Raw genomic sequence first — 21,205 nt, 5'->3', positions numbered from 1 at the left:
AAACGGGACAGAAGTATTAAAACACAATGGGAAGAGTATTGGCAAGCTTGTGGGAGCACAGACAAACACCCCCACAGAGCTGCTGGTGTCCTTTTATTATCAGATCTGTGCCAGAATGCAGCATCTCCTCCCCTGGGTTCATTTTCACAGTTGTTCCTGGCAATGTGGGGAATTTTAAAATGTCCATACCTCATTCATTGCATAAACATTCTTTTTATATTTTGGAAGCTTTTACTTGTGCCTAGGAACACGAAGCACTGTTGGTATTTTGTCAGTTCATTTTTAACTGATAATTTTGAAAAGTTAAAGTTGTGAAAAAATAAGGTTAAATTCCTTTTTGGCCTAAAAGAATGATTTGGCTATTCTTTAAATTAAGGACATTGTTTTTAAAGTAGCATAAACCAAAAGTTATTATTAGGTGAGAAATATGAAATTATATTATCCATACCTAGATCATTGCAACAAGCCAGATTTTCTGGTATTCCACTTTTACAAACAGCATAACTAATAGAAAGATTTCATGGCTTCTCCTCTTGCATGTCTCCATTTTAAGCATTTTTCATTTTAATAGCATTCCTTTTGTTTCTTTGGAACATATTTCACACAATTGTTTCCTATCACAAATCAGGCTGGAGGAAAACACCATTACCTTTTGCAATAAAGTTGGTTTCTGTTTTCATGAACACCTCATGGCACTGCCAAGAGCACTCTCTCTCCTCTCTGCCCTCCTCTCCTCCATGGTGAGGTTGCTAGAGGAGGTCTGGGTGGGTGATGAGGCTGCAGTGGAATCAACATGCTGAAAATGCACCCAATTAAGGGGCAATGGCATTGCAGCTTTCTCATCCCTGAGCTGAGAATCTGACTGATGGAGTAAAGTGCTGTGATTCCAGAAAATCGCCTTCAAATTAAGGGACAGATCTTTCAGACAGGAATCCAGGACAGACGTTTGGAATGCTGTTGGCAGCAAGTACTGAGATGGTCCTTGTGCTCTTGTAGAGTTACTTAGTTATTTTGCAGCCTGTGAATCTTCATGTGTACCTTTGTCCTCAGTTCCCAGGTAGCAGGCATATCTTGGTAGCATCTGGGGAAAACCTGGAAGTCAGGGTTTTCTCTCTGCTGTGCTGTTTCTTCTTTATATTGATGCCCTGGAGTGGCTACCTAGAACAGGGGTTAGACAGAGTTAAGAGAATAAAGTGGGTATTTATTAAAGGCCTTCAATTGGTACACCTGGGGCAGTTGAGAGGAATACCGGATTTGTCTTTAGAAACAAGCTGTGGGTCTGCTGGTAGATAAAACTAGCACTGCGAGATAAAAGAAACAATGGGAAAGATTCCACTGATTGATGAATGGAAAAATATATTTGCTTTTACAAATAAACTTTAGGTTTGCTGATAAATGAAATTAGACATTGAAAGATGAAAGAAACAATGGGAAAGAAAAACCCGAAAATTCCACATAAATTAAAAATTAAAAGGGAGGCTTATACATTAGAGGGAAATCTTCAGTATCAGGTGTATCGGGAACTGTGTACCTCTCAAGTACCTCAGCCAATGGGGAAAGAGAGAAGGGAAATGCGGCAAGAAATCAGGATAAAAAGGAGGCTGCATCTTCCAAATATTTGAGAGATTCCAGGGGATGCCCCATGGCCCCCCCTTTATTCAAATAAAGAAAAAGGACTCCTCTGTCTCCTTTTTGGACATTAACCTCTGATGTTTGTGGATTAATTTTCCTAATACAGTAAAAAGCCTTCCAGGGGCTAACCCCCAGATGGATGATGGCCACGAGTTTTTCAGACAGATATAAATTGTATTATCAGGGGTTAATTCTTTAATTACAGCTTCAGGTAATGAAGTCATGTACCCCCAGTTTGCTCTTCCCCCACCCCACTCACTTTTGTTCATACTTTTTGGGGCCTGAGGCAGAGGGTGTTCTTGGTTCTCAGACCTAAAAGGATTGTTTTGTCTGACCAAAATGGGAAGAGAGCTTACTAATAGTCTATATGGAGTTCAGAGTTACACACTAATGCAGTACAGAATCTGAAATATGTAAAAGCTAAAATCTTAAGGTGTCAATATGAGCTGCAAATATGCCCAGGCATCTTACCCTAGTAGGTGGGGACAGCATTTAGATTCCATATAAACACCAAAAGAAACTCCTGAATTCTTTTTACAGCAAGGGTTTCACACTTGGAAGGGACAGAAGCCTGTTCAGACATCTTTTGGTGAATCACACCCACACAAAGGGTTTCTGTGTTAATCCTGGACACAGGAAGGTAGGGAGGGTGGTCTTTTATCTTTGAAAATTGAGTGCCAATTGAAAACACTTTGCCAGCTTTGTTATCCATGATCCAGACCAAATCCTGCTTGTCTGCCTGGAGCAGCCTATTTGAAGCTGCTAGCCATATATATCAGTGTCCTGTAAGCAGGATTTGACTTTTGTGTAGGGTGAGAAGAGCTGGAAGAAAGCAGTGAAGACATTGGCCTGCAACTAAAATCCTTCAGATGATTGTCCCAGCTGAGCTCTTCCCAAAATAATTGCCAAGCTAATTTAAATGTGAGGCAATATCAGTACAATTGAAGATAGCTACACACAAATTTTTCTTTTTATTCCTGAATTTTAAGTCGAGGGTGTTTATTATGAGATGGTTCTTTAAAGAAACATTGTAAGACAAGGTTCCTGCACCTGAGATTTTACAGATAAATCTGAGCAGTAAAAAAAAAGAATAAAAATATCTTAAAAAACAAACATAACCAAAACCAAACACAAAAAAACCCCAAAACAAACAAACAAACAAACAAACAAACAAAAAAACCACAATACAAAACCAACCAGCCACAGACATTACTTCTCATCTGTATAATCTGAGATTTTTTTATTGGCAATATTTTTAGAATGAGAAGAAATAATTCTAAAATAATTTTTAGAGAGGAACAATTAGTCTGGCTACGTATGTGTGTGGGTAGAGATGAAAAATTAGTACCTGTACTGAAAAATACAGAAATAAACGTTCCTTTCAAATTATGAAATATAAAATAATTGTACATGTTCCAGCCCGAAACACCACATCTTCCTCTGGCAAAAGATAACACGATATTTGCCAAGTTCCCTTCCCAGACATGGTTTTCCTTAGGAAATCCATGTAAAAGGTCCATTTTCAAGGACTTGGTCTTAACTACATTTCCTAACCTCAGAATAAAAGGATTCTGCTTTTAATCAGGTCTTCTTTCCAAAAAATACAGAAAAGAAGCTGTGTGTATGTGGGGTTATCGTGTTGATTGTCATGGTAAAAATTTATCTTCCACTCAGGATCCAAAATGGAATTTTTAATAGAAATTTATTCATAATTCCTATGAACTATATCCATATTTTCCCTATGTACATGTTTTCTACTCTGCTTGCAATGTAAACATTTCAGCATTTTCATATTGCAGTATAGCTGGAACTTGAACCTAAATAATCTCCTTTCACTTTCACAGCTGAATCTAGTGCAAATAGTGAAACTGTACAAATATGAAAAGCGATTAAGGCTATTATCTTAGTAACATAAATAGTTCCATCAAACACAAAGGAGCTAATTTCCTGCTTGAAAGTCTTGGCTATTTAACACGCCTTCAGTGTTACAGCTTAAGATGGAATATTTTAAATACACGTTTTGAGTGTGTACAGTGTTTTTGACTGCACTTAATGGCACAGTGCTGCTATGTCCTCTGACCTCACCGGTGGAGAGCTCCGAGGGAGGAGATTAAAGTACAAAAGCTTTTTGGAACTGCAAGGAGCAACCACCTGAATTGCAATGCATGGGGAAAGCTGTAGTACCTATGCAAAGAATGGCTAAAAACCTCTGATACCCTACAAAGCTGCCAAAATGTCTGCCTTTTCACCCAAAGTATATTTAAAAAGTGCCTGTGAGTGCCAGTTTGGGACAACAGGATGCCTTTTTTTTTTTTTCTAACTACACACCTCCTGTCACAGTATTTAGCTTTCATTGAAAGAAGAGGGGTAAAAACCCAAATAAGTTGCTTGCTGAGGAAGTGTTAATTGTACACTGCAGTTGCACATGCTACTAAGAAGCCTTCATGGACATAAGTAAACACTTAAAAGTGTTGGTGGTATCCATCAGTGCAAGAAAAAAGATAGCAACCTCAGGATTTTATTGTTAATATTTACAGTCCTACAAAGAAAGAATCCATTAAAGAGGGTGCCTAAAGCACAAAGAGCGGTTCCTGATATTTTCCTGTATATTCAGATTCTCTACTACTAATAAATTTGTCTCTGGCCGTAGGAAAACACTGTCCTCCTCAGTAAGAATACCTATGGTCAAGGTATGTGTAAAAATAGCAGGAAATACTGTTTTCCTCCTTATCTTTGCCCAAGTGGTAGAGTGAACAGCAGAAGAAATATGAATATTTTCTCTTCATAGCATATTTATTTTGATTTTCTTCTGTTTCCTTCAGACAGCCTACTCAGTCTATCATCTGTAGGAGACAACCATGGTTCCTTGTGAATTATTTCTCACCACAGGCTTTCATGAAGGGGCCTGATTTTCAGCACACAGAATGGAATATCTTTAACATTAACTTTGAGCAAGTTGGGCAGCAGATGTTCCATAAATGCTATAGGCTTTATTTCTGTCCTTATGGAAATGCAGGAACATTCTTCTGACTTTGACATGCCTGCCATAAGACAGGAGGTTCCCAGGGAAAAGTGGAAAAGTGTAGCTTGGATCCTCTCCCTGCAAAAGTGCTCAAAGCAAAGGCTGTCAGGTGGATACTCAGGAGAGAAGTATTTCTGGAGGAAAAGACAAAAATCTCAGGATTCTACTTGTTCTCATACTGATCTTTTCCAGACTTGACAATTTCCAAACAATCTCCAGAGCAAACTAGACATTATGGCAAAATACCTCCCCAGTGTACTGAGTTGACTTGTCTTGCAAAATACAAAATTAACTTTTGCACAATTAAAGACACATAAAAAGGTGAAGTTAAAGATGTGACTTTCTACAAAACCTCCTCTTGCTGACAATGCCATCTAGGTTAATTTTAAGTCTCTTTTTAAAAATCAAACAAGATTACAATCTCAAGAGCTAGCAACAATTTTTCCTTGTAGTCTGAAGAGCAGTGTTGGAAATGTCTTTGTAAAAGCTAAGTTAAAAACGATGTTCTAACAGGGCAGACAAAATTCCCTGCAACTTCACAGGGGTTTTGGGTGCATGTTGGCCAGGTTTATACTATTGCTACTTTTTTCATTGTTGTAAATATTGCATTGAAGTTCCTTTTAAAATCCAGGAATCCAGGCAAAGTCTATTAGCACACTCAGCTATGCAGCAGCAGTATAAGAGTTGAAAAAGGGGATAAAATGTCTTCCATCAAGAAAAGAACTCTGTAGGAAAGGTTCCAGACCCTAGTGAAGCCATAAGGAAATGAGCTTATTCCATCTCTCTGTGTAATTACAGACAGGTAGAGTTGAAGACTTTAATATCTGCCTAGGTAAAGACAGTGTTGTTTTTGTTTGTTTGTTTGTTTGTTTGTTTTGGGGTTTTTGTTTGTTTGTTTGTTTGTTTGGGGCTTTTTGTGTGTTTTTTTTTTACTAGCCAAGTGGGAAAGCTCCTCTGCACCACAACAAACCAGATAAAACAAACCATCATTATATGAGATGGAGCAGAAACCAACTGGTATTTAGGAATTTTAAAAAGAGATTTCTGATCAGAAAAGATGAGAAGGCAACGCAGCTGCCTCAACCAAAAAAAAAAATCTAGATCTTCTCTTTTCAAAGTCCCTATAATCTCTCTTTTCATGTCACATACATATCTCAAACTAAGCAAAAGCAGGAACAAAGGGAGTTATGGCCTTAACACCTTTGTATTCCATTGCAAGGAGGGCTAAGAAAAGCAAAAAGAATGCTGTTAATTATTTGCCTTTCTTCTAATCTAAGACTGTTTTTGTGGGCTATTGTAAAGGAAAAGAGGAAAAGGAGAATTCACTAAAGGTATTGCAAGCTCTATTGTCACTAAAATCTGCAACGTCCTGAGAGATTCTGATAGATTTTGACACCAATATCGATGACTAGAGGTGAAATGCGAATGTTTTGGGGAAAACTATTATACAGAATTCAGGAAAGCTTTAGAAAAGAGTGAAAGAAACTTGAGAAGGAACACATGTAAACCGACACTGAGGTGTGCATTGGAAAGCTGCAAGAAGAAGGAGTTGGCTAGCAACTGTTTCTTTCCCTGGCACACAAAGTCAAGTGCCCCTTGATTGCCGTACTAATTAAGGGTCTCATTAGGGTTTCAAATGGAAGGTCAAATTTCTTCTAAACTGCATGTGGAATCCTATCCTTTCAGTTTCGCCCAAAGACTTTCAGGATCATCAGCTGCCTTAAAGAAAAGATCCTGGAACAAAAGAGACAGTGCTGGGCATCCCTTTTCCTGCGCAGCTTTAAATCATATTGTGCTTCTTTTTTTTCAGCTTCATGTACCTTGACACTTTTGCTCCCTCACTGAGCCCAGCTGGATCATTTTAATCTGGAATCAAAAGAGGAGAAAACAGTTGCTCAGTTTCACATTCCTTTTGAAGCCTATCAACAACCCCTGCGAACTGGGGCTAGAAGTTTTCTTTTCAAACTAAATGGACTACCCCATTCTTTCTTTTGATCACGCAGACTTCCTGAACCTGAACTGTATCAAGTGGAACTACTGGTCACGAAATGTGCCTGCTCAAGAAGCTGTTGTCTCCACATTCAACTCACATCCTGTAAAAAACAACACACACCTGGACTTATGCCCATGGACCATCACATTCCTTCACTCTAGCAGGACCCAGCTTCAGAACTTGCTATGTCCAGCTATTGCTCCCAATCCAGAGCTCCTACGACAAAAAATAAGCGCTGCCTTCACTTTGTCCTTGCAGCTTTTAAAGCGCAGCACACCCCAGGAATGCACGCTCAGCTCTTGGGACCCTCGTGCACTGTCAGTCTCAGAGTCCAGTTACAAAGCTAAGAATGTTCAGCAGCTGGTCCCACAGGAGAAATTCTAGAAGAAAGATGCAGTGCTGGAATTCACTTTCCTTGTGCAACCTTTTGCTGCACAGCCAACAGTGAGACAATTCATCTTCCTTCACATGCAGAATCACACCTCCCTTCCGTCTGTGGAGGAACATATGCTTTCAGTCTGGACTAGAGCATCCACAACAGAACCTCTACACTGCCTGCTCTCACACGAATGGTGCCGGGACAGAAAAGCGCTCGGCTTTTTCCTGGGCGCTGACAAAATGAACCACACGATGGCGGTGTGGACTTGCCAAAGAAGAAAACGCACCTCGCCTATGTGGAGTACCTGAAGTGCAGATCCCGGTTGAAATCGCCACTACGCTCAAATCAACAGACAGGACAAAAAGATTTCGCTGCTCTCCCGAGTACAAACTCTTATTTGCCCCACACTCAAGCGGCAACAGGAACTCCTTTACGCTAATATATTTTTTTCACTCTCGCAGAGATCGGCTACAAACTTGAAACCATCTGGCAAAAGCAAAGCTCACAAAAGTGTCAGCTGAGAATGCTGGTGCTGTCTTACAACTTCATCTGCACCCAAAGAACTCCTCCTCACACTGCTCAATTTGGCACGTGGTTTCCACTTCTCAGAGGCGGCTTTCAGAAATTTTGGCCTTATTTTGGACAAGGTCCTGTGCTCAGGATTGGTATGCAGCTGCTAAGAGTGCCCCGGGCAGGTAATGCCCAGTAACAGTGTTCTATCACCTTTGTAGGGGCTCATTTCCTGGATGCTGTTTATTCCAGAGGAGGGAATGCCATTTCTTTTGAGATGGGCTTATAGTTCCTCTCTTTGGCAAAGAAACCAATTTTGGATCCACAGATTGGGTAATCTTGATGAAGTTTAATGGCTTTTCCTAACAGGCAGCTCTGTCAGTGAGAGCTGTTGAACTGTTCTGGGAATGCAAAAGCCAAGCTGTTGATGAGCTTTCTGTCCTGGTACCTTTAGTGTGTGAGCAGTTCCATTTGGATCCTGGCTCTGAGAGACTGAAGGGTTGTGATGGTTCATAGAGCTGAGAAGAAAGTGCAGATAGTAGGGTGTGTACTGGCAGTTCTTTGGGTGCAATGGAAGTTGTAAGCAGCAAGAGCTTTCTCAGCTGGCACTTCTGTGAGCAGTGTTTTTGCCGGATGGTTTCAAGTTTGTAGCCGGACTTGGCCAGAGTGAAAATATTTATTAGCACAGAGGAGTTCATGTTGCCGTTTGAGTGTGGTGCAAATCAAGAGTTTGTACTTGGAAAGGGAAGGTCAGCAAGATCTTTTTGTCCTGACACAATGGACTGGAGAGCAGTGACGTTTTCAGCTCGGCACTGCACTTGGAGTGTTTTAGAGCAAGGCCGGAAGCGTTTCCTTCTTTTGCAAGCCCACATCGCCATCGTACGGTCAGTTTCATGAGGGCTGAGAGCGCCAAGGGAAAAGCCAGGCCTTCATCCTCCCCTTGCCGTCTGCAAACAAGCCAAACACACAGGTGACTCGCACATTCCTTCTCAGCTATGCACAGCATCACATCCACCGCTAATCCAAAACTGTCCAGGTGGGGGCCGGGCTCTGCTCCCAAGGAGCAAGGCACAGGACAAGAGGAAACGGCCTCAAGCTACGCCACGAGAGGCTCGGGTTGAACACCACGAAGCATTCCTGCACTTTAAGAACTTTTTCTTGGACATTGGAATAGGCTGCCCAGGCTGGCGATGGAGTTATTGTTACACCCTGAGCTGTTGAGGAAACAGCAGAGGCACCACTCAGTGCCACAGCCCGGCGAACACGGCGACTCCACAAGCTCTCCCACACTAACGAGCCCGTGACTTCCATCACCTCGGCGGCCCTCGAGGGCCCCGCGGCCCCGCCCTGCGCAGCCGCGCTGCGCTCGCGGCCCCGCGCACGCGCCGCCCCGCCCCAGGAAGACACAAGATGGCGGCGGCGACGCGCGGGTTGCGGCTGCCAAGGGCAGGTGAGTGTCAGCCCCGCCGGGCCCGTCATGGCCCCGCTGTGCCCACCGCCCTCAGCCAGCTCGGCCCGCCCGTGCGGCTCTGCCCCGGCCCGGGCCACGCTCTGCTTCTGGCTCTGCGTGAGGGGAGCTCGTACCGCAGCGGCTGGAAAGGAGCTGCTGAGAATTTTTCCGGGGGCGCGGAAATGATCGTATTTGTGCCTCCCTTCTCCTTAGGGAGCTGGGGATTGGAGCGCAGAGGGCCCGGGATGTAGCTGCGGGTGTCGCGCTGGGGCTGTCGCTGCCCTATAGCTAAAAGCTTGGATTCCTTTTGCGGTTTCTTAGGTGACTGTGACCTTTGGGTCATGATCTGTGGTAAAGTTCAGCTACCAATGTTATATTTTCAGCGTGTATTTGGGTCTTTGATTGTGTTTCAACTGATTCTACCCACAGTCTTAGATTAAGTAACATGGGAGATGGCAAACGGGTTTTGTTGGTAAAGGGCAGAGAGGAATTTAATATCCTTTTAATGGGACCGGTGTGTTCTTTATTTACCTAGGTAGTTGTCAGACTGCCTTCCAGGACAAAGTGAGAGATGTGGTGTCTTTTTCCAGTTTGTGGGGTTGGAAGAGAATGGGTATAGACAAACTTTTGGGTAGAGAAAAAAGTGCTTTGGGTTCACTGCAGATATTTGAGCTTTAATTCATAGAATGACAGAATTATTTGGATTGGAAGGGACCTTAAGGGTCTTCTAGTTCCAGCCCCCTGCCATGGGCATGGACACCTTCCACTATCCCAGGTTGCTCAGAGCCCCATCCAACCTGGGCTGGAACACTGCCAGGGATGGGGCAGCCACAGCTGCTCCAGAAAATGCAATTTAAAGCAATGATTGGACATATAACCATAGCTGGTGATAATTTAGGGTAGCCAGACCTCATAGACTTATGGAACAAGGAAAATTGCTCATCACTGAACACCTTATAGTGTAAGATAAGCACAGCAGCAAATTCAGAAAAGTGGGAGAATACAAGACAGTACTTAGATATTATTTGTTGGTATGGTAATGACATTATGAGGAGCCTGCCACCAATAATTTTTGCAGTAGTAACAGCAAGGAAGCCACTGAGTTGTTGAAAGCTGTAAAGTATTATTGATTTTTTAACTTTCAGTGGCTCTCAAGGTGTCTTTCAGGACAAAATTGGAGATGCAATATCTTTTTCCAGTTTGTGGGGTATGGAGAAAACAGGGATAGATAGACTTTTGGGTAGCGAAAGACCTCCTTCAGATGCTGAAATCTGGTTGGACTTTCTGGTTTGGGCTCTGCCAGCTGAGGTGATGGAATATCATTTATGCCTCTACACCCCCTATCCTTTTGATCTTCTGAACATTGTGGTTGCAGTGTCAGTGACCCTGTGTAACTGGTAATTCCTAACCACATTGGGATAAAACCTTCTTCAAGTGTGCACATGTCAGGTTGCTCCCAATCCATCCAGCCTGGCCTTGGACACTTCCAGGAATGGGGCAGCCACAGCTTCTCTGGGCAACCTGTGCCAGGGCCTCACCACCCTCACAGGGAACAATTTCTTCCTGATATCCTATCCTATACCTCCTCTCTGTCAGTGTGAGGCCATTCCCTCTTGTCCTGTCACCACACGCTCTTGCATATCAGTATCCTGATGATGTCCTGCCTCTCTGGCCCCCAAGTTTTCCTAGCTCCTTGAGGAAAGGAACCGCTTTGAGGCAGTATGCCATGTATCATGGATCTGGCTCTTTGCATCGCTCCCTCCTTGCTTCAGAACTGTGATACAGGAGGATTGCTTCCTCTGCTATATTTTATATTTTTACTGAGTATTCTTTACTTGCTTCACGTTAAACTCACAGTGAGCTTTACTTGCTCTTTAAGAACTGATAATCTTTGTTTGCTCCTTCCCTGTCTCAGTTTGGTCCTTAACTTTACCAGCAACTTCCCAGGCCTGCTCCCCTCTGACCTCTCCAAATATCTCTGAAACAGTCCATAAAAAGCCTTGGCATGGGATATTAGAGAAAAAGGATCTGTGATGAGAAAACCAATATAAGCTGTGAGTTAGCAGTGCTGAATCTCAATTAATGTCCCAAAATCTCTCCTTCCTGTTCCATGTTGCAGGCCATGGAATTTCTGTCCTGACTGCAGCACCATCTGTATTGCAGCAGCACCGGCTGGTCCATCACGCCGTGATCCCTCATGGGAGAAGTGGAAGATCCTCTGTCAGTGGCATTGTGGCCACTGTCTTTGGAGCCACAGGTTTCCTGGGACGATATGTTGTCAACCGCTTAGGTAATGCTCACCAGGAGTACTGATTAAAGAAACTACCTAAAAATTGTTTAACAAAACCAATTAGTCATTAGGTTGCAGGGTGATGGAGAAGTTTCTGGCATTGTGGATCTTAAAAGTGTTTTGCAGTCTCTGTAAGTTCCAGTATGTGACAAGTAGTAAAAAGTGTTTTAATCAAGGAAATTTTGGAGCTTTGGAAGATTAAGGTCATTAAAAGAAGTCCTACCCCTCTATAGAATGCAAGTCTGAGGAAATCTACAGCATGTATTTGATTCTTCTGGTTTAGCCTTATTAGGACATTTTACTAAAGGTTTGCAGGAGTTTGATTGGAATTCTTTAAAATTGCCCTTTTGAATTTAAATTTTGGAAAATAACCCATGCTGCTTTTTTCCCCTCCTTCTTTTCATGTAGCTTACAAAATGTAAATATCCTTGTAAATGTTCCATTTTTTAGGTATTGTGCTCTGTTTATAGGACACACCATTTTTGTTTTGTATGTTATTGAGCTTTGGCATTTTGTCTTACAGGCCTAAATATTAAGTAAAAAATCCTATTTAAGAATTTGAATTATGTAGGTTCAAGAAGAACCGTAGTTCTGTTCTACTTTTAGCTTTGCAGATATGCATTCAAGATACCTATGTCTAATTGTAGTGCTTTAATGCCGGGGGGAAAGGGATTTTTGTTTATTCAGAAATTCATCTACTTAAAGGGATGTATTTGTTTGAAACTTTGGGGTTTTTGTGGCCCTTTAGGTCGCATTGGCTCTCAAGTCATCATCCCCTATCGCTGTGATCAGTATGACCTGATGTATCTGCGGCCCATGGGTGACCTGGGGCAGCTTCTCTTCATGGTGAGTCTGGCTAGAGAACAATCACAAAGCCCTCGCTGTACAAGGCAGCCAGGTAATCCTTCTCAAAGACACAGCTCCAGCTGTTGTTTAGCCTCTAAATGGAAATGGTGTGAAAGAGCTTGCTTTGGTGATGCCTATTTACACATTATCTCATCTTTTCCCCATTTGATACTCTGCTTGCAGGAGTGGGACTGTAGGGACAAAGATTCCATCCGAAGAGCCGTGGAACACAGCAATGTGGTCATTAATCTTATTGGAAAAGAATGGGAAACAAAGTAATTTTCTTTTTCTTTTCTTATATGTGATAGATTTGCACCAGTTATTGTAGCCATGTTTTACAGCATGTGTGTGCAGTGATGTTGTCATTGTTCTTGGCTTCTGGGAAAAGGCAACCCCAAGATTTTGCATATAAAATTTCTTTAAAAGGTTAACTCCGGTCCTGGTTGTGATCTGCTTTGGAAAAGTGCATTCTTTCCAAAATTTTCCAGTGTACAGCTTTTGTTCTGTCAGAAAAATCAAATGTGCTATTTTCACATACCTGATGAGTGTTCCCTGAGTGCCTTCCTATAGATGACAGAGCCTCACCAATTTTTTATATTTATATTTACATTGACACTTTTTTATATTTAACTCATATTTACATTATATTTGCATTTACATTATCACAGAAGTAAGATTTCATCCTGTCACTTGGACATAGTGATGTGTTGTAGCCTGCTAGAAAAAGCCGCCATCAAACAGGAATAGCTGATGGAGAGTTAATTCTTACATTGATCATTAAGATTATGACTAATAACTTCATTCCTTGGTAGAATTTTGGCACAGACAATATTAGCTACAGAAGCATTCTTTGATAATAGTTTCTAAGAATAGTTTCTTTTTGAAATTCATTTAAAAATTCCCATATTGTAGGTTAAAAATACCTGTAACAGCCACCTTCAGAGTGTGTGTATGTGTTCATGCAATTATGTCCATTTTATTTAAAGCCTTGTGCAGAACTACCAGACAAAAATTTGATGGTGAGATTTGCCTTTGTGTGGTGCATAATTTTTGCTCTGGTAGTAGACAGAAACAAACATAGATACCAGTTTCATCTCTGATCACCTAATGCTTTTATTGCCCTTTTTTTATGAACAGCCCTTTGATGTTCAAAATTTCTGGTCTTGTGTAAAAGGTGTGATTTATAGAAAAGACAGTTTATTTTATTGTTAAAAGGAAGTATGAGGACAACAACAAAAAGTTTCATTCTGTTTAAAAATCCCCAAACCTTGTTCTTTGTGCAGTTTCAATAGATTGAAACGGACAAGTCTTGGTCCATGTTTAAAACTTTTGGACATTACAGAACTTAACCACTGTGTGGCACAAATGTTTTAATCACATGTTTTGTGCATGTGGGTATCAGTGGTGGTGCTTGAAACCCTGAGATCGAGTTCTCTGGTTTGTTAAACATGAGGTCAGAGTAACCGCTGTAATCATCCCAAAGCCTGTGAAAAACTTGTCCAGGAAGAAAAGTAAGATTAGATGGAGAGATCAGACAAAAAAAGCAAAGCCTACCATGAAATATTTTCTTCCTTGCTTTGTACTTGTGTCCAGGCTCCTCTGTGTGTACTATGTTGTTTGAAACTCCATGGTTACGGAAGGGATGTTGTTCTTGTGTGTTTCTAAATCTGTTTTGGTGAGCAGAAAAGGAGTGATGGTTCCCAGGATCAGATTAGTTATTGAAGGCTCAAAAATAACTTCGTATTTTTAAGCCTTTCTTTGGGCTCCAGTGGGATCTGAAGAGCTGTGGGAGGATATAAGGACGCAGAGGGAGGTGTTTGGATAAGATGTTTGTTACCCAAAGCAAATGGTAAAGATGCAGGAGTGCCTACAGGGACAGTACAACAATGTGAGAAGCCAATTATCTTTCTTGCAATTTTGGAATTGTTAGCAGTTCTGCATGGAGACAGAGCTTCTGTATTGATCTTGATGAGATACCAAACTGGTTGACAGTATAACCCTGTAATTTAGGCCCCTTGAATATCATACAGTAGGGGGAGGATTTCTTGCTTCTCCTGGAAGTCTCTTTCAGCTCTGAAATGGTTCTAAATGCTCTGACAAATTGTTTTTCCATTTGCATGAGCACCTCTATGTTCTCTGGTTTGTTTTTGTCTTCTTCTCCCCTGCCAAGCATCTACCCTGATTTGTGCTGCTCAGAAATTTCGAGCTTCTTTGTAGTGTAATTAGGTGTGTCAAATCAAGGCAAATTTTGGACAGGATTTGTGAAAATATAGCCTTACTCAGAGTTCAAGATGCAGGAGAGCTTCTTTTAATAAAAATAACCTGCTTTCACTTTTACTGGGAGTTTTCTCTTTGTCACAGACAAGTGGACAAAAGGATTTTTCATACTGATTTAATCTTATCAGGTGAAAGGGCAGAGAAGCTAAAATTGAAGATTACAGTTGCAATTTCACTTTCCTCTAATTTTTATTATATGAAGAGTCCATCATGAAGGGAAATTTTGTTTCTAAGACTGTCAGTGTAGGTTTTTGATAATACATTCAAGTAATATGTAATAATTGCTTTTTCGCTGAGTGGCAGCCATTGTTGATTGCTCTTAAAGTAACGTTTGGGTCTTGCCTTGCTTTAGAAACTTCAAATTTGAAGATGAATTTGTAAATATTCCTCAAAGTATCGCACAGATAAGTAAGGAAGCTGGTGTGGAAAAATTCATTCATATCTCTCACCTGAATGCTAGCATGAAGAGTCCCTCCAAATACCTCAGGAACAAAGTAAGTCTGGAGTCCACTTAAATGTATTTCCGGAGAACGTACTTTGTATTTGGTTTTGGTTTGGTTTTGGATTTTTCCCCCAGCTGGGGCTGTTTGAAGGACATCAGTGTATGAATTTACTACATGCTGTTTTCTGCAGCTGAGGAATGTTTGGGCTTTCTGTGAGACCTTTATCTTAGTGCAGCATCTTGAGGATCAAATGGCTTAGATATAAATAATTTTTGTGCTACTGATGGCATAATTTCTTTCAATTCTGCAGTCAAGGATGCCTTCTGTTATGAAAGGCATCCACTTCAGCTTGGTTCAGCATGGATGTAATGAATGTGTTTGTTTTAATTGATAGGCTGTTGGAGAGGAGGCTGTGAGGGAAGAATTTCCAGATGCTGTGATTCTGAAGCCCTCTGAGATGTTTGGGAGAGAGGACCGGTTTCTCAATCATTATGCAAGTAGGTACTCTTGAAATAATAAACCCATGTATGATTTGTGTAACTGCCTGTAGAGAAAAGAGAGAAAATGGGATTTGCTTCTGAAAAGCAGGTGTGTTCATATCAGAAATGTGTGAGATGTACAGCAACATACTAAATTCTCACCTCTTGACAGAATTCTTTCTCAATCTAGTTAGATGTTGCTCTTTGTTTTTATTTTTGTAATCATTTTATTTTGGGGGGATGTATTGACCCACTCTAACGAAACAGCAAATGCAGCCTTCTCATTACTGTTAATACGAAAACTAAATGTGTCTTGAAAAAAAATGCTGCTGCAATTGGCTGGGAGTTCTTACCAATCCTAGTTTTTTTAAAAGAGAAGTCAATTTTCAGAAGAGATCCACACTCAGTGTGGTGTCAAATGTCTTGGTTACTCTGGTGCTGAAAGGATTCCCAGATTTTCCCTTTTTTTCCCATCAGACATGCGTTGGTTTGGTGGTGTCCCTCTTGTTTCTCTGGGCAAAAAAACAGTGAAGCAACCAGTCTATGTAAGTTTTCCATGAAATCCCAATCCCAAATCCTTGGTGGGTGGATGTGTCGGTCTATAAACCACCTCTGAAAGAAGAGTGTGTGCATGTATTCCTGTTCTCTCTTGGTAACTTGTCAGAATTTGTTCCTCGCAGGTGGTTGATGTAGCAAAGGCAATTATTAATGCAATTAAGAATCCTGATGCAAAAGGAAAAACATATGCCTTGGCTGGGTAAGTCACTTTTTCTGATTCTAATTAACTGTAGTACATCTTTTTAGTGTCATTTTTTGGCATGCTGCACAGTACATTTTATTTCTCCATCCATGCACACAGTTTGAGCTGCAATAAATTCCACCTCCTTTTTGGGAGGAAAAATGGCTCAAGCTCTTACTGTAAGTACTTTGAAAATCCTAATCTGGGCCCCACTGCATTTCATGTGATGTATGTGCACACAAAGAAGTAGACAGCTTGGGAAACATGCTAGACAATATGGATTTAGGGAAAATTCTGGTAAAGCTGTGTGGAAACCACCTGGAATTAAAATGGCTTAGAGGCAGTGGATCTACAGTTAGAGACTGGATTTACAGGTTGCCCAGAGAAGCTGTGGCTGCCCCATCCCTGGAAGTGTTCAAGGCCAGGTTAGACGGGTCTCTGAGCAGCCTGGGATAGTGGAAGGTGGGGATAGAATGAGATGGTTTTAGGGACCCTTTCAATGGTATGCATTTTATGGCTCTCTGATCTCTTGGAACTTTTCTGGAGAACATGTCAGTTGAAGGCTCAGTTTTCATGCTTGTAATCTTAGACCTTGGCATCTGTGAGATCCTGCATTTATCAAACTGCTCAGCAGTGTGCTCTTGTGGTGTTATGGAGCTTTTCAGAATGTTTTGGAATGGCAGCAAATTGCCTGGAAGGCCAAGGGAGATACCTAACAGCTCAGTCTGAGCACATCTAGACAGCCTAAAATGCCAAGGCAGGATCTGAACAAGAAAGGAATGGGAATTCCCAGTGGTTTGTGTTACTCTTAGGCAAGTGGATGGAAGACTGACTGCTTCATTCTCTCCATGTTGAGAGAGAGGGAATCCATTTTTTGGACAGTTCATCTTGCTTTTAAATAGAACAAAATACTCTTAGTCAAGTAAAGGCAAGTGAATCAATTTCCCTGCAGCCATTTCCTACCAAAGATGGAATGTTTTAATAAAGCATCCTTAATTCTCCATTTGATTTCTGGCTTCCAAGTGGGCTTGAACAAACTCCTCTCATAGTGATGGAAGTCTTTGAGTTCAGAATTGGAGTGAGCATGGAAGGAGGGACATTCAGGTGTGCTTTCATAGCACACAGTAACACTTCATCCAGTGTGGTTGTGGTGGGTTAGCCTTGGCCAGCAGCCCACTGTTCCTTTCTGCCGAATCCTTTCCATGCTTTTCCCCAGCTCCAGGATGGGCCTTTCCAAAGGCTGCAGTCCTCCAGGATAAACCTTGTCCCTGTGAGCCACAGGGGAATCTCTGCAGGCAAATTATTTGGATTGAAGAAACAGGCTTTTTGTAGCCTTAGGGGTGGAGGGTTTAAAGTTGTTTTTCTTCTCTGGTGCTAATATTGCAGTGTAGCTGACTGAGGTGTGATGTTTGCTGCGTTCCCTTCCAGCCCTCACCGGTACCTCCTGTACGACATGGTTGAGTACATCTACGCTGTTGCCCACCACCCCTTCATTCCCTACCCGCTGCCACGGCCTCTCTACCAGTAAGTGGGACCCTAATTCAATAAGCTCTTGGCAGCACAGAAGCATAAATACCTGTTGCATGGGTTACTTACTGTGCCCAGCTGTTATTAAGGTAGTGAGGCTGTAGAAGTTGCCTTTCCTGAGGTACTTGTTAGCCAGTTTTGCGCCTTCAGCTCGGGGGACAGGCCTGCATTTGATGAGCTGGTATGTGAAATGCATGCTTGTAGTGAACTTAACATAGCTGTTCATTCCAGAGTCATTTCTTCCGGACATCTAGGGACAGGGTGAGAGGACATAGCCTCAAGCTGCACCATGGGTGCTCAGGTTGGACATCAGGAAGAACTGCTTCGCAGAAAGGGTAGTTGAACATTGGAATGGGCTGCCCAGGGAGATGTTGAAGAAACCACTGGACATGGCACTCAGTGGTCTGGTCTGGTTGACAAGGTGGTGATCAGCAAAGGTTCAACTTGATCATCCTGGACGTCTTCTCCTACCTAAGTCATTCTGTGATTGAATGGCTTTGCTGAGCCAAGAAGTAGCAAAAGGTCCTAATTCAACAAAATTAGTAGCAAACCAAATGATTTTTAACAATACCACAGGGAAGATCTGTGTGTATGTTGCTGACTTCAGGCCCTGACAGGTTTTTTTGCACAATCTTAAGGATCTGCTGCTGAGCCTGGGCCTGATCCTCAGGGAATAATCACATCTTTTTGAAGAGCTACCCCAAACAATAAATGCCGTTTCAGAAGTTGCCCTCAGCACAATGGGACTATTTTATTATTTGGCATACTGGTCCTCCTCGTTTTTAGTACAATGCAAATTAACAAGCTTAATCAGTCACCAGAGTTAGAACCCTTATAGGAGTACGACTCAGCATTGGATCCATGGAAGTGCTGATGGATAACACTGAGAACATCCTAATCTATTGTGGCTGTTCCTCTGTTGGCTGTAAGAGGCACCAGGCACATGGCTCTGGTGATACAGAGCAGCTTGTTAGAAAGGTGCTATGTGGATGCTTCTTAGTTTCATTCACATTTGCTGCAGTCCATATTATTCTTTTTTATTTATGGGTTAAACTAAGTGATAGTTCATATTTTTGAGAAAAGAATGCACCTAAAAGGCAGATGAGCCTGGTTGTGTTTATGTGCACTAACTCAGTAACACCCTAATCTGCCAGGTGAGCACTGGAGCAAGTCCTACCTTTTCAGTGAGAGATTCTGCTGTTGGTCCTGAGACACTGAGCAAGAACTGTAGCATTATTTTCTTTTCCCTGTCAGATTTCCTTTCTTTCAAGGGAAGCTTCATTTCTGAAAATTGTGGATACCCCAGTCCTCACCCTTTTTGTAGATTGCTTCAGATTACACCAGCTTGTTTGTGTTGCTGATAACTCATTTAGTTGTCAGCGAGTGTGTTTGCTCCTAGAGGCATTGAATCCAACGTCATGACTAATTGGATTGCTGCCTACACTGGCAGGGAACAGAGTTCGAATGAAAGGCAGGGGCAAGACTCAGCTCTCTGCTGTGTGGGGAATTGGATGGGGGGTTTACTTTCCCTACCCACTAATGCTCATTTTGACTTCTAGAGATCTGCTTCTCCATTCCATCCAAAGTAAAATAATACAAGATCCAACAATTCAGGAATAGTTAATTACCAGAAACACAACTAAGAACTTGGTGGCTGGCACATCTAGTGCTATAATGAACTCAGAGCTTGCAAGAACAGCTTCAGAACAAGCTCTTGCTCACCATCTATTAAGTCTGAAATAATTTTTACTGGATTTCTATGTATCTGGATAAATGACTGCACTTTTGCAATATTTCTTCTGTTCACAGTTTAGTTGCAAGATTCTTTGAGATGAATCCGTTTGAACCATGGTTGACACGGGACAAGGTGGATCGGGTAAGTGTGGGACCAGCCAAAAATCTCTCTTGGAAAATGTTTCATTGTGCATTTTTAACTCCCACTTGAGTTTTGCTTTCCCCAAAACCACATGGAATTGAAAAAAGTGGAGGTTGGATGGGCAAAGTGAGGGAGGGCAGTGCTCCCCACTCTTAGTCAGTTTAGGTACCTCTAGATGCACTAAAATCACTTCCATCATCCATGGAATGGTGTTTTTAACAACTGAAGTTGAACTGACACCCTGCACACATTCCAAAATCTCGCTTAACATTCAAATGTGTTTCCTGGGAGAATGTTGCCACTTCATGTTTATTCCTGACTTCTCAGAATGTTTTACTGGGGGTGGAGAAATAAGTTGCAAAAAACCAACTGCAAGCAAGGAAAGTATTAGTGTCAAAATTTGGCATATGTGTAAGCTAGCAAAGATAGTCATGTACATTCCCTAAACTTTCTGCTTTCTGAATTGTGGAGTAACTCTCCCACCTGTTTTGCAGCATTGGAATTTCAATATATTTTGTTATAACACAGTATCAATCACGTACTTAACCTGATTGTCCCCCAGGATATAATTGTAACATCTCCAAAAACCTTTCTTCAGCTGCCTTCGTAGTTTCTTCCATTACATTTCATAAAATAAGCCTGCACCAAAATCACTAAAACAGCTGCAAGTCAGCTGTAGTATAGGTAGTGTAAGAGGAAGTTTCTCCATGTCATTTCTGGGTCTGACTGTTCCTCTTTCCAAGCTTTTCTTTCTTAAATAATCTGTACAATATTAGATGTGTTTGATTCAAAAGACCTTTCAAGGAACACCAGCATAAGAGAAATCTCTGTTTTCTATGGGTTGCATATATGGAAATAAAATTAACTATGGTAATAGAATCAGCTGTTTGTACAGAGCCATGTTCTAAACCATAAACAGAGCAAAACCATCTACCAGAGGTGATAATTCAACATAACATTTTCTTGACAAATCAAAATATCCATAATTGGGAGTTCAAGTATAGCCTTGGAGTTCCACTTAATTTTGCTGTTGCAATGCAGTAACCTCCCTGATAAGGTATGGAGAATAAAGGAAGGCACTTCCTGCATGGTATTTATTCCTGAATTAAAGCCTGAAGGATTTCTTGCTGGATGCAGAATACCTGTACCTCCTGTTGAAAGTCTTGGTACTCAAGACCTTGTGTAATTATGCCACAGTTCTGTTTGAATCTTTCTTCCTCTGCTTCTTTTACTTCTTTTGGCAGGAGAATAATTGCATTGGGTGTAAAGCTGTTCATTTCAAGTGAATTTTTTTTCTTTTTTCCTTACCCTCCCCATTCTTGTTGAAGTTTCACACAACAGACATGACATTTCCTGACCTTCCTGGTTTTGAAGAGCTGGGAATTGAACCAACTCCCCTGGAACAAAAAGCCATCGAAGTCCTGCGCCGTCACCGCAGGTTCCGCTGGTTGGACGCTGAGCTGGAGGAAGCAAAGCCAAAAACACAACCCATGTAACAGCTGGCAAGGGGGATACTTAAAGCTTCTTAAACTGCCTTTGGATGACCCAACTTCATTGGAGAACTGTGTACATACTGAGTAAAATGTATTAATCATGTAACCTGTATTTCACCAGTGTTGTCTTTTCCGTTAAGGGGGGGGACTGTCACTGCAGTGTGGATTTTCTCTCTGCCACAGAAGCAAATAACATGGTTGCTTAGCTGGTGAGCATTGTAATGTTTTGAGCATTGGGACTGGAGGGAA

At 41.6% G+C, this 21,205-nt stretch overlaps 1 protein-coding gene across 1 annotated transcript; it reads left to right on the top strand.

Annotated features, from left to right (window-relative positions):
* The first annotated feature begins 8,925 nt into the window (after positions 1 to 8,925).
* Positions 8,926 to 21,060, top strand: NDUFA9 (NADH:ubiquinone oxidoreductase subunit A9). Its single transcript, XM_030960956.1, has 11 exons — positions 8,926 to 8,986; positions 11,106 to 11,276; positions 12,025 to 12,122; positions 12,306 to 12,397; positions 14,752 to 14,893; positions 15,237 to 15,339; positions 15,799 to 15,866; positions 16,002 to 16,078; positions 17,489 to 17,584; positions 19,397 to 19,463; positions 20,792 to 21,060. The coding sequence occupies exons 1-11, from the start codon at positions 8,947 to 8,949 to the stop codon at positions 20,957 to 20,959; spliced, it is 1,122 nt and encodes a 373-aa protein (XP_030816816.1). The 5' UTR covers positions 8,926 to 8,946; the 3' UTR covers positions 20,960 to 21,060.
* The last annotated feature ends 145 nt before the right edge of the window (positions 21,061 to 21,205 follow it).

The sequence above is a fragment of the Camarhynchus parvulus genome, chromosome 1A (assembly GCF_901933205.1).
Source record: "Camarhynchus parvulus chromosome 1A, STF_HiC, whole genome shotgun sequence".
NCBI classification, from domain to species: Eukaryota; Metazoa; Chordata; class Aves; order Passeriformes; family Thraupidae; genus Camarhynchus; species Camarhynchus parvulus.
The sequence above is the reverse complement of the archived record's forward strand: the minus strand, read 5'-3'. Positions and strand labels throughout refer to the sequence as shown.

What these genes read in the sequence shown, in the direction of transcription:
- NDUFA9 (XM_030960956.1), top strand. Translation starts at nt 8,947, where the DNA reads ATGGCGGCGGCGACGCGCGGGTTGCGGCTGCCAAGGGCAG. An exon ending in CCAAATACCTCAGGAACAAA is followed by an intron (nt 14,894 to 15,236) that starts GTAAGTCTGGAG and finishes TTTAATTGATAG; the next exon opens with GCTGTTGGAGAGGAGGCTGT. An exon ending in AAAACATATGCCTTGGCTGG is followed by an intron (nt 16,079 to 17,488) that starts GTAAGTCACTTT and finishes GTTCCCTTCCAG; the next exon opens with CCCTCACCGGTACCTCCTGT.